The 13362-nt window shown below is 41.1% G+C and overlaps 1 protein-coding gene across 6 annotated transcripts in view; it reads left to right on the top strand.

Annotated features, from left to right (window-relative positions):
- KDM2B (lysine demethylase 2B) overlaps positions 1 to 13362 on the top strand; it is a 172188-nt gene extending 158826 nt beyond the window's left edge. For 4 of the 6 annotated variants that reach the window (XM_075120054.1, XM_075120057.1, XM_075120055.1 and 1 more), the window contains 8 exons: positions 2057 to 2144; positions 2785 to 3053; positions 4331 to 4369; positions 6790 to 7463; positions 9115 to 9278; positions 9839 to 10000; positions 11144 to 11362; positions 11960 to 13362. In XM_075120054.1, coding sequence (XP_074976155.1) covers positions 2057 to 2144; positions 2785 to 3053; positions 4331 to 4369; positions 6790 to 7463; positions 9115 to 9278; positions 9839 to 10000; positions 11144 to 11362; positions 11960 to 12141 — 1797 coding nt within the window. In that variant the 3' untranslated portion in view covers positions 12142 to 13362. The remainder of the gene's footprint in view (positions 1 to 2056; positions 2145 to 2784; positions 3054 to 4330; positions 4370 to 6789; positions 7464 to 9114; positions 9279 to 9838; positions 10001 to 11143; positions 11363 to 11959) is intronic. The other 2 variants (XM_048820951.2, XM_075120058.1) reach the window with 1 other exon arrangement.

Genomic DNA, 13362 nt, shown 5'->3' with positions numbered 1-13362 from the left:
GCTGTGGTTTAGACATCTACCTGCTGCTTGGTTTTTGACGGATTCAGTGGCAGGTTTTTGTGTGTCTCATTAGTTTGCCTACAACTACCCACATCTATTCAGTGCTTTAAACTTCACGCAAAGGGGCCTAATGGCCTTTGTCTCCTTTTTAGGTAGAATTTGATCTATTCAGCCCAAGAAATAACTTGTTTCTGACTTGGGACTGCCCCAGGGGCTGTTTCCTAAAGATGGAGGATCTATATAACTCATTGTGGCACAGTCCCACACCTGTGAAGGGGGAAGGGAGGTTTAAGTGATAGTCAAGATAAAAACGTTTAAAATTCCTCCCCTGTTTGCTTACAATGCTTGAGATTATTAAAACTGAAAGGGCTCTTCAAAAACAAAACAACTGACTTATCACTCTCACTGGATAGGGAAACTAGAGCAGTCGCTGTCTGTCTGGTTCAGAGGCTCCACACTGTAGCCCTCTTAGTACTGCAGGAGAATATGCAAATAAGAATGAGCTTTTTCACTGACTTACAATAAATTCTTTTTTGGAGCTTTTCTTTGGACTGCATGAGTCTTCCAGGCCCTTTATAGCACTGTCCTTGCCTCTATTTCAGACTTAGCCCCCTCGTGTCCTTTACCCTGCTGGTAATTCTAGCCTTGATGTCTTATTGGCCTTGCTTCCAACCTGCCATAATGTATTGAATGTCCTCCTTACAAGCTACTTTGCTTTCCATATAAATATAAATCTTCAGATGCATTTCTTCCACAATGTCAAGAAGTGAATCTAATTTTAACAGTTTTTTTTAAGTTTGTAATTGACTCAAGGTATGAACATGCCATAAATGAGTAGCCATGTGCTCTTACTACCATAATCCTTGTCTTTCCTCACCCCATCCCAACCCTACTGTTTAATTCCACTGTGCCATATCTAAAATAAGACTAAAGGTACAATTTTCAAAAGCACCTAAGTCCCACTTTCAAAAGTGAATTAAGGGTTTATGAAAATTTTATCCCATTAGCTCTTCAGGGCACGACCATGTTGATAATTATACCATATAGCCCTTAATGCAGTTTTGGAGACTGTCTTTTTTAAAAAACAAACACAATACTAATAAACTGGATAGAATGAGCTTTTCTTCTCTGTATACTACCTATTGAATTGATGAAGAAGAAATGGCTAACTTTGAAGGCAAGGGGGCTATAAAATAAAATTGCTAGGCACACCATATCTTTGAATGAAAGTTTCAGCCTGTCCCCTGTAACTGACCTGGCAAGTTCCATTTTGTTGGTATTTGGGCTGCAGCCTGGTATGGGGTTATTTTCCTGCATGGAGTCGAGGTTAACATTTTAAGGAGCACTCTTAAGTACATTACAAAAATCCTCACTTTTAAAAACACTTTTCCATGTTAATGAGGATGGGAAGGAGACCTTTGTGTCTGTAAAATGAGGATAATGATATTGACTTACTTAGTGAAGTGCTTTGGGATCCTCCAATTAAAAAGCGCTGTATAAGAGCTGGGTGATTGATTATTTATTTATTTTATTATTAAAAGGCTGATCTTCTTGCCAGCCCACTGGAGGGAAATGAGTGAAAGAGTGTATTGTAAATTGGAGATGAAGGAGGGGACAGTCTTAGATTAGGCAATTGGACAGCCCATTTCTCTACAAGTACAGGATATGGTATCTTAATAGAGAATGCGTCAACTATTAAACAGGGAATACTCCTGATCTCAGCCAACAAGCCAAAATTTAAAATCCATCTCAAGTACCAAACTGGCCAGTCTGATTTTGATTTTGGTTTTTGTTTTGTTGGTGGTGGTTGGTGAGTAAACTTACAGGGTTGGGAGTATGCATGTCATCGTGCCAACAAGGTAGTGCTGTTCCTTTAGTGCATCTATCCTAGAGCCACTGGAAGAGAAACAACTGATCTGCGATACAGGATAGCAGTGCAAAAAGTCTGTCCCCTGCTATTGTAATGACTACTTTGAGATGACGATAATCTGTATGTGGACTTGCACTGCCACTTAACACTATTAATTGCAAACGGGTTATGCCTCTTTCCCTCTAGGTGAAGGAATCAGATGGTGTGGTTAACGATGAACTACCGAACTGCTGGGAATGTCCAAAGTGCAACCATGCAGGGAAAACTGGGAAAGTGAGTTTCACTGGAATATATGACATAAGCATGAGACACTAAATCTGGTGTATTCTCTCTAACATCCAGATCTATTTTTGCTGTCTTGTTATGGCTATGAAACAAAAGCACTGTTAGTCTAAAAATCCATGTAGTAAACAAAGAGACACATTGTCAAATAACTTGAGACTATTTAAAAATCTTCTCTGCTTTTCCTTATTGTACGTCATTCAGCTGAGACAAAGAAAAGAAATTAGTCAGCACTCCTCTTGTTTGCAGTCATTTTCACTTTAGGATTCTATGCACTGACAGACTGTAACCAAAACATTGTAGGAAATCCTGCAGAGGAGGGATGTTTAAATCCAAACTAAAAGCTGTTGTTTTTTTAAATTTTGTAAATCTGTATTAAACAAAATCTGAAGTGTCCCTTACAACTAGTGAAATATTATATTCTTTATTATCTGAGATGGAGGTAGAAGGTATGTTACAAATAGGAAAAACTCCTTAGAGGTTAAAATTCTTTACCACACTGACTGCTTGTGAATAGCCACTTAGTGTTTAATCAACTGCTTGTAACCAGACAAGCTTCAGATGAAATGCATTGTAAACAGCAAAAAAAAGACATAAGATATAAAGTTTGTTTGTGTTTTCTCTCTCTTTGGCGTACAAGCAAAAGCGTGGACCAGGATTCAAATATGCGTCGAATCTCCCAGGCTCACTGCTTAAGGAACAGAAGATGAACAGAGATAATAAGGAAGTAACAGATGTAGCAAAACGGAAAGGGGAATGTGAAGAAACCCCCAGGCGGAAATCTGATGAACATTCCAAAAAAACCCCTGTTGATTCTATTTTGAGGAGAAAGTCAGATGATGCGCATATGCGAAGGAAAAGAAAATTTGAGAAACCCCAAGAACCTGCTATGAGAAAACGGGTATGAGAGGATAGAACCTCATTTCCTTAATGTGCGCACACACACGGGCACTTGTTGTGGGTCAGGGGCTGATGTCTCTTGCACTTCTGCTGTGAGCTTTCCTTTGAGTCTCTTGAATTCCAGCAAGTGATAGTTACAAAGGAAATTACATAGTACTTTACATTTCTTTTTGAAAATTATCCATCAAGCAGAACAGTAAAGTTTATCCACCTGAACTTTACTTTACTTTACTTTTTTTATTCAGGGACCGAGAACACAGGGCAAAGAACTGGCTATTTACTTTAAAAAAGAAATTCTGAACTAAGTGAGCCGCACTGTAGGATTTTTTTTTTTTTTTAAATGGGGAGTGGTCAAAAATAGTTTCAATCAACCCTTTTCATCTCTAGCCACTGGGTGGCACTCGATAGCTTTCTCTAACTAGCCATAACTACATAAGCAGTAGTCATACTTCACTAAGTAACTGATCCTTACAGCATCTCTGAGATAATATTCTCAACAACTTACAGAGAGCAGGAGGAATCTATCTATTGCTTTCAGCTGCAATTTAGGTAACTTTTTAAAATCTGACTTGCACAGTTTATTTGGGCCAGAAAGCATTCAAATGCTTTAGTTTAATTTAACGTCTAGGGATTGCAGAGTAGCTTGTCTATGGAAGTGAAAAGGGGGACCTGGCTTTAACTTCGGTCATGAGTAAACGTGTGGTGATTTCAGTTGTGTTTAGTGGGAGTTTTTGTGCTAGTTTTGTAGTACACATAAATTCACTACGGTAAACAGCTCAAGATTTGAAATAGAGGTGATTGATACAGGTAGTGATTGAAGTTGCAGAGGCAGAGTAGGGGGGCTGCATGCACAGTGGCAGTCCGTATGTGTTTGATCTCTAGCCAGTGCTGTTATCTGCTTGCCTTTATGGGCACTAAAAACTATTTGACTTAGTAGAGGATGCTGGTATGTGTTTCCTACATGCCTCCAGAATGTGGGACACTTTGATGGTTCTGTAGAGTGACACCACAGTACACTGGGGAGGAGATTATGGGGAGATGTTAAATGTTCATTGATGGACTTCAGCCATTGAAAACCACAAACCATTAGTATTCAGAAAGGCAAGAAACAAAGTGTGGCTTGATTATTGTATAGTGGGTTAATTTGCCTGCTTCATTATGCTTTGCTGTAACCATTCACCGAACCAGCTATTAATTGAAGAAAATTGGTATAGTATGAATTTTTACTAGATACCTACACAAAAAATAAACTTTGTTTTCTTTTCTTTCCTGAAACAGCTAAAACTTGGTAAAGAAGAGAAACTCTTCAGGAAAAAGGTACTTTGACACCTCTTTAATTTGTGTGCTTCCACTTTTTTCCCCTCTTGTGTTCTGTGAGCTGCATTGTGGTTCAGTTTCTTTAGCAATCCCATTGCAGTGTCTTTGCTACCATTTTTACTGCATATTTGCATCTCAGAATCAGAAAACATCCTCTTTCTGGATTCACACAGAGGTTTCCACCTGAGATTAGTTGATTTTTTTTTTTTTTTTTAAATATTTCCTATTGTACAATCCTCTACTAAAATGCTGTTAAAACAGTGTCACAGGGCGGCACAAGTTTCCTTCCCCTTGTCCCTGCGCCCTGTGCTTAGGCTGGCAAAAGAAAGGGTCTCAGACGCCTCTTGCAGGTGCTTCACCCGTGTTCTTTTATTTATAGTGGCTGTACAGTCCCAATTCCCCCAACACCAGTCCCTGCTCCGACCCCTCACTGGGTCCTCTGGCCTTTGAGGCTTGTGCCAGCCAGCAGAGACAGAGCCATGACCCTCCTATCCTCCTGCCTGGCTAGCCTCCCCCCACTGAGCTCTTCCCTGGGTTTATATGTCTTCCCAGTCAGCAACCCAGCTGGTTCCACTTGTCTCAGCAGATTACGCTGAGCCTGCCCTCGTTAGGGCCTGCGGCTGGGCTCCCGGCTAAAGGTCTTGGTCCATATACGCGGCCACCCTACAGGGAAGCAGGGGGAAGTCGGCTCTTTAGCAGGGCATCCAAAGGTTTTATACTTCTGCCCTGTGACACGTAGGCTATGTCATTTTCAAAGACTAGTGGGTAAAATTCTCTTTTCTGTACTGATGTTCTACTCTCTCTACATGCACCAATCTTGCCAGACCCAATAACATAATTAATTTGTGTAATGGTGCATGAGGTAAAATCTGTCCTGACCTTGATGGTGACCTTGATGGCTTGAGGGATGATCTGTTCGCCTTTTATACACTAGCATATGATTAGAAATGTTGTAGGTCATTAAATTATCCAGCTCCTAGTTTCTGACTCTCTGATATCCTAGGATGGAGAATGACATAAGGTGACTATCGTGTGAAGAAGTTTCCATTTAATTAATCTAAATTACCTGTCACTAACTTTCAGTAACTTCTCGTTCTCCTGTAATAAATGTAAAAAAGGAGGAGTTGATCATCTTTCGCTAATCCCTCTGTAATCTTAAATCCCTTAGTTCAGTCCCTTGTAGCTTTGGTTAAAGCTCCAAAAAAACCCCAAACTGTGCATTAATGATCCGTCCCCATTTAAAAGCTAGGAGCATGTCCTTTTATTAGGTCCATACAGTTTATTGCAGCAGCATAGAAATTCTGGCATAACAAGCAGTGTGTTGATAGTGTCACACCTCCTTTTGCCAACCCCATCCCTGTTTACTACAGTGCCGTTTCATTTTAGTTTTAACAACTGTTGACTTCTCTCTTGCTTGTAGTGATCAGATTAGACCCGAAATCTTCCCCTTTTTTGGCATGGTATTGCACATCTCTTGCAACTGTGTCCCACATACATCAGTGTGGGATTTGATTAAAGTAGACAAGTCATGTTTGATTCCTGCTTACGAAAAGTGACTGGATCAGGGAGGAAGGTTCCAGCTGACGCCTCCACAGCCCCACTTTCAGTCAAAGTTTCTGTGAACTTCAGGTCTCCTCAGACTAGCAGTGTATCAAGGCTGTCAGTAGGATCACCCATTTGTATATATACACACTATGCGTGAGAGAGACTGAGACAATGAAGTGCACTCCTTGGGACATAAAGGGGTAGCTACCACTCAAGGATCCAGCAGCAAGTGGCAGAATAGCAGTATGCCAGGAATATGGCTTAGTAATTGCAATACAGAATGTTCCAAAACTTGCTAAATCAAATGAACCCAGTGTTCTTAGCCTGCGTTGCTGCTTGGGTGAGTAAAACGATTGGTCTTGAGTGCATCTCAGGAAATACAGTGGCTGTTTTTTAAAATGGGAAATTTACTTTCTGAACCACAGTGTCCTGAGACAGTTTTCTCCTACCCAACAGAGATCTCCTGAGGAAGAGAGCATTTGTTTACATTGTGGTGTTACCTGCTGCATATAATAATTGTTTAACTGGCGCTCACTTTCTGTGCTACCAGCAGATCCTTAAAAATTAGATTGTCCTGATGTTTTAGGAATATCCATGTTAAATATAAAACAGTCCCCGGGAGTCCTTAGGGTTGCTCGTGAACTTACGATTTTTAATATACAATGCCTCTTTAAAATACCGTCTTAGGTGTGGTGCCACCAGTTATTAACGTTCCACTGTAGTCGGGAGAATGTTTGGATGTGGTCCTTTACCCTATTGCCCTCTATGCAGGCAGCTGGGAAGCATGTCCTCTTGCACAAGGTGCTGTTTGCAGGCCCTGTGACACAAACTCGTTAATTATCAGCTCTACTAAGCCTCAAACTCTTCCTTTTCAGAGGCGATCATGGAAGGCTACAGATGACCGACCTGCCATGGCCAAACCCCTGCGGCGTTTTAAACAGGAACCTGAGGAGGATCTGCCAGAAGCACCTCCAAAATCCAAGGAGAGCGACCAGTCGCGGTCGAGCTCTCCCACTGCGGGCCCCAGCACCGAAAGTGCTGAGCCCAGGGACAAGAAGAAGATAAAGATGAGGCGGAAAAGGCGGCTTCCAAATAAAGAACTGAGCAAAGAGCTCAGCAAGGAGCTCAATCAGGAGATCCAAAAAACCGAGAACAGCCTTGCCAATGAGAACCACCAACCCATCAAATCTGAGCCAGAGAGCGAGAATGAGGAGCCCAAACGTGCTCTGTGCAATAGTGAGAGACTCCATAGGTTCAGCAAAGGGTTAAATGGGACTCCCAGGGAGCTGAGGCACCAGCTTGTGCCAAGCCTGCGAAGCACACCTAGGGTGATTACTCGGCCACCACCTTCACTCTCTCCTCCCAAATGCATTCAGATGGAACGCCATGTAATCAGGCCACCCCCCATCAGCCCTCCTCCGGACTCACTCCCCCTAGATGATGGGGCAGCCCATGTGATGCAAAGGGAAGTCTGGATGGCTGTCTTTAGCTACCTCAGTCATAGCGACTTGTGCATCTGTATGAGAGTTTGTAAGACCTGGAACAGATGGTAAGGAGCTGAGGGGGATGATGCTGGTTTTATCTTACTTCATGATGTGATGCATGGAGGTATAGGATAATCAGCACTTACTAATTTCTCTTCTTCCTGAAGGGGATTTAAGCATGTGTGAAGTTTTAGGGGAAGATGATGCTCTCCTCAGCTCACATGGAGTGAGGGTATGACCACAAATGCTGGCCTTTAACAAAATGCAGTTCAATCAGAAATAGTTTAAATATTTCTAGGTGAGGTGTGTATGTGCAGGAGCTGTTCTGCTTTTTCTTGAGAACTCTAGATCACCTACAAGGCTGGTAAACACACAACCACATAACATCTCTCATGCCAACTGTATTCCAAAATCCTCTAGTTAGACAACAGCAGAGAGAGCAGTGTACTAGTATAGGAAGTAGAGGTTCCTGAATCTGGACATCATTAGGTGCTTGCCTGCCTGCCATTAACTTGAGTCTTTCCTCCATCCAGTTATTAAATGCCTCCTGAGATTCAGACAAGATATCCCTTTGCCCCCTGATCACTGATTTAAGACGTGCTTCGAGCTGTTCTAAGATCATTTTTGCATATACAGGGCACATGTTGGAAAGAACTTGTTTGTTGTATTCTCAACCCTCTGCTTTTTAACAGCAGTTTCATTGGTAGAATATCTGAGTATATTTTCCATGCTAATTGTTTTATTGTCATTTATGGTGTGTCTCTTTGGGCCTCTTATATAAATTGACTCAATAGGTCAATGACCGTAACCCAACAATAAGCTATAATGTATATTATGAATCTCATAGCCATGTTTATACACTTGGCTGAACTTCCAATAAAGCATCCTCTTGGCTGGCTGCTCAGTTGTATCAAAACTCTAATATTTACCCAGACAGGCAGATAACAGACTCTTTCATGGCACTACCCAGTAATGAATAGGATAATTGACAAACTGATAACTCCGTGGAGAATAAGGTCCATGGAATTGCTTCCAATGTGGATTCCTTTGTGATTTTACAAGAAGCTTGTAAACCGATTTTCTCCAGCTAAGTACAGTGTTTCCTAATGCTAGATAATTCTCGCAATTCGTTAGGATTTTTGCATGGCTCTGTTGCACATAGCAAACTATAGCAACATGGAAGGGGCAGAGACACAGAAGCTGTGTGTGTAGGATTAAAATAGAGATGCAGAGCAAGAGATGGAAATTTCAATCTTACAAGACTCACGAGTTTAGCTAAAAGGAAAACTGGGGAAATCGGAACAGTCAGTAGCACCTCCTTGGTCAAAACTGACCTTCAAGTCCAAAGGCTAAGAAATTGTTCTGGTTTGTTGAAGCTATACGATGGGATTTTCAAAAGCTCCTCAGTGACTTAAGAGCACAGTCTCACTGAAAGTCAATGGGACTGTGCTTTTGAAAATCCCTCCCATAACAGGGTTTCATCTGTTGGGAAGAAATCCTTACATTTTGGCTTTGATGAAAACACTTGAAGAAGCTTTCAACTTGTGTAACAGACTCTGCTTGAATGTATTCATGAGCTCTCCCTAGCCTCTTCAAACAGATCTCCCTGCTGCTGCCATTACAAATACATACACTGGTTTCTGAGCTATTTTTAACTCTTAAGACATTACAAAATTCAAACCAAATACCAAATTAACAATTGTGGTGTTATTGTAGGTGCTGTGATAAAAGATTGTGGACCAAAATAGATCTAAACCATTGTAAATCCATCACTCCACTTATGCTCAGTGGCATTATCAGGAGACAGCCTGTAACCCTTGATCTTAGCTGGACAAACATATCTAAAAAACAGCTGAGCTGGCTCATCAACAGACTCCCAGGTAAGTGACATTGTGACTGGTGTATTGATCCCAGTTTAGATATTATGGGGTCTCTAGGGAGAAATCTCTGTGAAATGTGTAATGAAACAAAATTTAAAATGATACAAAAGGGATCTAAGTGGCCTCAGAGAGAAGTATTAGGACACAGAATCCTACAGCAATAGTATGACTGGAAATTTTGTGGTGATTGTTCAGAGTCCTATGTGAAATGAGTGGGATAGGTCCTAGTGGAAAAATGTCCAAATCATTAGTATAAGCAGCCTTGTTAGCCAGCCTCTTAAGAGAAGTTTAGGATCAAATGGGTGATGGAGAACTCTGTCTCCAGGGAGACAGTCACCCATAGTGGTGGATATTCCAGATCAGGGGTGAAGTACAGTGACAGGGCATTGCGGGGACATTTGCCCTGTCGCTGCCTGTGTTAGCTCTGTTCTGTGGTCAGAAGATTGCAGACTCTTTGAGTGTCAGGATCTGTCACCAGTGCTACATTTATCCTTAAAATTAACCTAAATTGGACTCTACACTAGGATCAACTATGGCATTTCCTTTGTTTGTATCTCCAGGTCTACGAGACCTGCTGTTATCAGGGTGTTCATGGATAGCTGTCTCAGCACTCTGTAGTTCCAGTTGTCCTTTACTCCGAACCCTGGATGTTCAGTGGGTGGAAGGACTAAAAGATGCACAAATGAGAGACCTCTTGTCACCACCAACAGATAACAGGCCAGGTAACAGATGGATTTATTAATAAATGTAGCTTGGCAAGTATCTTTCATGTGCCAATAGGAGGTAGCTGGCTTGTGGGACACGACACTTCTTGGGGCCATATCCTCAGCTGTAATAAATCAGCGAAGCTCCTTGACCTCAGTGTTGCTACTACAGTTTACATTAGCTGACCGTCTGGGCCCTGTTCTGTAGAATGCGGACGTATGTGAGATGTGTGGGCCAGTACAGCTACAGTGCTGGACATCCTGTGCTAAGTTCCTCGATAACAAGCTATGGCCTCTGGCCACTCACTTCATCTGCTGTGCCAGCTTTCCCAACAAATGACTTTCCTCCATTCGGGCTGCAAACGTGTATACTTTAAAAGTGTGGAAATCTTTTCTTTCAGTTCAGAGGAGCAGTAGCTTTTTTTTGGCCTTATCAAGGCCTCATATCAGCTCAGAGCAATATTGTGTGATCTACCAAACATGCTGGATCTGAACTTGCAAATGCATAGTGCTTGTTCCTATGAATAATTCCATTAAAGTCTTTGGACCCTTAATTATTTTACTGGGACCACACTTTTCCCCCATCAGGGTTTGGATTTGTTCATATGCCCGTGCAAACAGGAAATTTATTCTAGACTCTTGCATGCTGATGGCTACAAATAGTTCTATCAAAATCATTAACAAAGCTATCATCAAAAATATTGAGCCAAAATGCATTTCACATCTCACAGACTGCACGACTGGAGCTGAAATAAGTCTCAGTCTTCCATTTTGACTCACTGTTGAGTTGGGCTTGGGTTTGTCAGACCTCAGTTTTTGTTCTTTTGTTCCCGTTATTGTGTGGAACCTATGCAAAAGGGGAAAGTGATTGACTGCCAGGGGAAACAGTGAAAAGGACTTTAGATAAAGTGCTGTCAAATGCACAAGCTAAAAGTGAAAAAAACAGGAGGAAAATGTACTCACTGATGGTTACCTTGAGGGCTTCTTGAAACAGTAGGTAACTTAAATCACTTCTGTGTATGTGTAACTGTCCATTTAAGTAAATTGGGGGCATGGGCACCATAAGTTACAGTGCATTTTGTGCGGGGTTGGTTTTCAGTCTGCTGCTGATTGCAAAACGAGAGAAGTTTAAAAAAACAAACAAAAACTTTTGTCTTACAGGTCAAATTGACAACCGAAGTAAACTACGGAACGTAGTTGAGCTGCGTTTGGCTGGTCTGGATATTACAGATGCTTCTTTGCGATTGATCATTAGGCACATGCCTCTGCTTTCCAAGCTCAATCTTAGTTACTGTAACCATGTGTCAGATCAGTCTATTAACCTGCTGACTGCAGTAGGAACCACCACGCGTGATTCCTTAACTGAAATTAACTTATCAGGTATGTGGTTGGAGGTATGAATGAGGCTCTGCCTAATTGAACTAGAGCTTGTAGTGGCATGAGAGATGCTGGATTTGTATGAAATATAAGAGTACAAATTGCAGGGGAGAGAGTTGACTCAACTATCTCCCTCCTTCCCCCTGAAAGAGCTTCATACACTCTATTAGCCACATACCCCCTCCTCCTCCCCCCCCCCCCCCCCCCGCTAGCTCACCTGACCTTCCTGGGGAAAACCAACTAGCAATTCTCCTTTTGTCCACTTAGCTTTCTTTTATGCTGGAAAATTCACTCTCTTCTGTCTCCAGGCTAGAAACCACCACACTTTACTTTATCCATCCTCCCCGTGTGATTGTAAGCCCCCTCTGCCACCACTCATGAAACTGGCTTGTTTTGCATTTTTATCCAATGTTACACAACTGGCTGCAAAGACCAGAGAATTGTCATCAAGCTGGTGGGCTTTAACCCATTGATTGTATTGACCAGTGCAATGATACAAGAGCAAATGGGGGCATGTCACCAGTCTGTATAAGTTGTCGTTGTATTGACAAATTAAGACAAATTGATTAATTTCTCTCCCCTTTGTTGTTTTCCTGACAGATTGCAATAAGGTTACTGACCAGTGCCTGTCCTACTTTAAACGTTGTGGAAACATATGTCAAATTGACTTGAGGTACTGCAAGCAAGTGACAAAGGAAGGCTGTGAGCAGTTCATAGCAGAGATGTCTGTGAGTGTTCAGTTTGGTCAGGTGGAAGAGAAACTTCTTCAAAAACTGAGTTAGTTAAAGGACAAGTGTGTAAATATTGGGGCAAGGGGTGGGGAAGGGGCTAAGAACATGTAGGGATTTTATTTTCAATTGGGAAACCAGAAAATATCAAAGATTGGATTTTACAGTCCTGTCAAGGAGAGAACATCATTAAAACTACCCATGTTAAGAATTTCAACCTGTGCCATTTAATTCAGTCTACCTGGGATGTCCTGCACTGGCTCTTATGCAAATTCATAAGGTGACTGTTATTGATGATAAATGTTCACACCTGGAAGAAGAGGACTGACCTGTTGTTTCAAGTACCACAGCATGTGCTTTGGGTAGTGTAAATTTAATTTCTGCTCTTCATTTCTTAAAACAACAAAAAAAAAGTCGGTGTCATTAAAGTGGACCACACGCTGCATTTCTGCCTCCTTACCACGTTTGGTTTTACATCTTACATTATGCAGAACTATTTTTGTACAAAATTGTTTAAAAGTTATTTATGCAATGTTTGAATGCATTACCAGTGTTTTGGTTTTGGATTGCCAATTTTTATCTTTACAGTAGGCGAGAACTTAACCTATACTTCGTAGACAAGGTATCCATCCGCAAACGTGCCCAGGTCAGGAAAAGTAGGTTAATACTTTCAATTTAAAGCATGTTTTAATGGAAGTTTATATCCTGCTTTGTATACTTCAGAAGTGACATAAGCATGTTGTGGAAATAAGGTGTAAATGATAGTTGAAGTAAGACACTATGCCAAGTTTTATCTGTATAGAAATCACCTTTTTCTCAAAATTTTAAAAATTCCAGTTTCAGCTTTTGCACATAGGAGGGTTTCACTCTGTAGCATGAGCTCTTGTACTCAATATTAAATTAATTTATACAGTGAGTCAAGCAGTAGAATAAATGGTCAAGCATAGTCTTTTTTTCCTCTTTCTTTGAAGTGTGAGTTGAGTTCTCATTTAAGGTTTATAACATGGTTATTTCCTGATTGTAAAATTCTGCATTGATAAGTGCCATTGTTGTAAGGTGTTGTTTTCGTAGAATTTCCTGATGCAGTTTTACCTTTGTTGAATTTGTATAAACAATTGTACAAAAACAAGACAAAAAGCCTAAGAGGGTTTCTATTCAAACTTGAATTGATAAAAATTGTTCTGTTTGATGCAGAGTCAAAAGTATTTACAGTGCAGTTCTCATCTGAAGAGTAACTTTATTAAAAACAAAACTGCATACCGCTTTCTTACGCAA

This window comes from Caretta caretta, chromosome 15 (genome assembly GCF_965140235.1).
Source record: "Caretta caretta isolate rCarCar2 chromosome 15, rCarCar1.hap1, whole genome shotgun sequence".
NCBI classification, from domain to species: Eukaryota; Metazoa; Chordata; order Testudines; family Cheloniidae; genus Caretta; species Caretta caretta.
The sequence above is the reverse complement of the archived record's forward strand: the minus strand, read 5'-3'. Positions and strand labels throughout refer to the sequence as shown.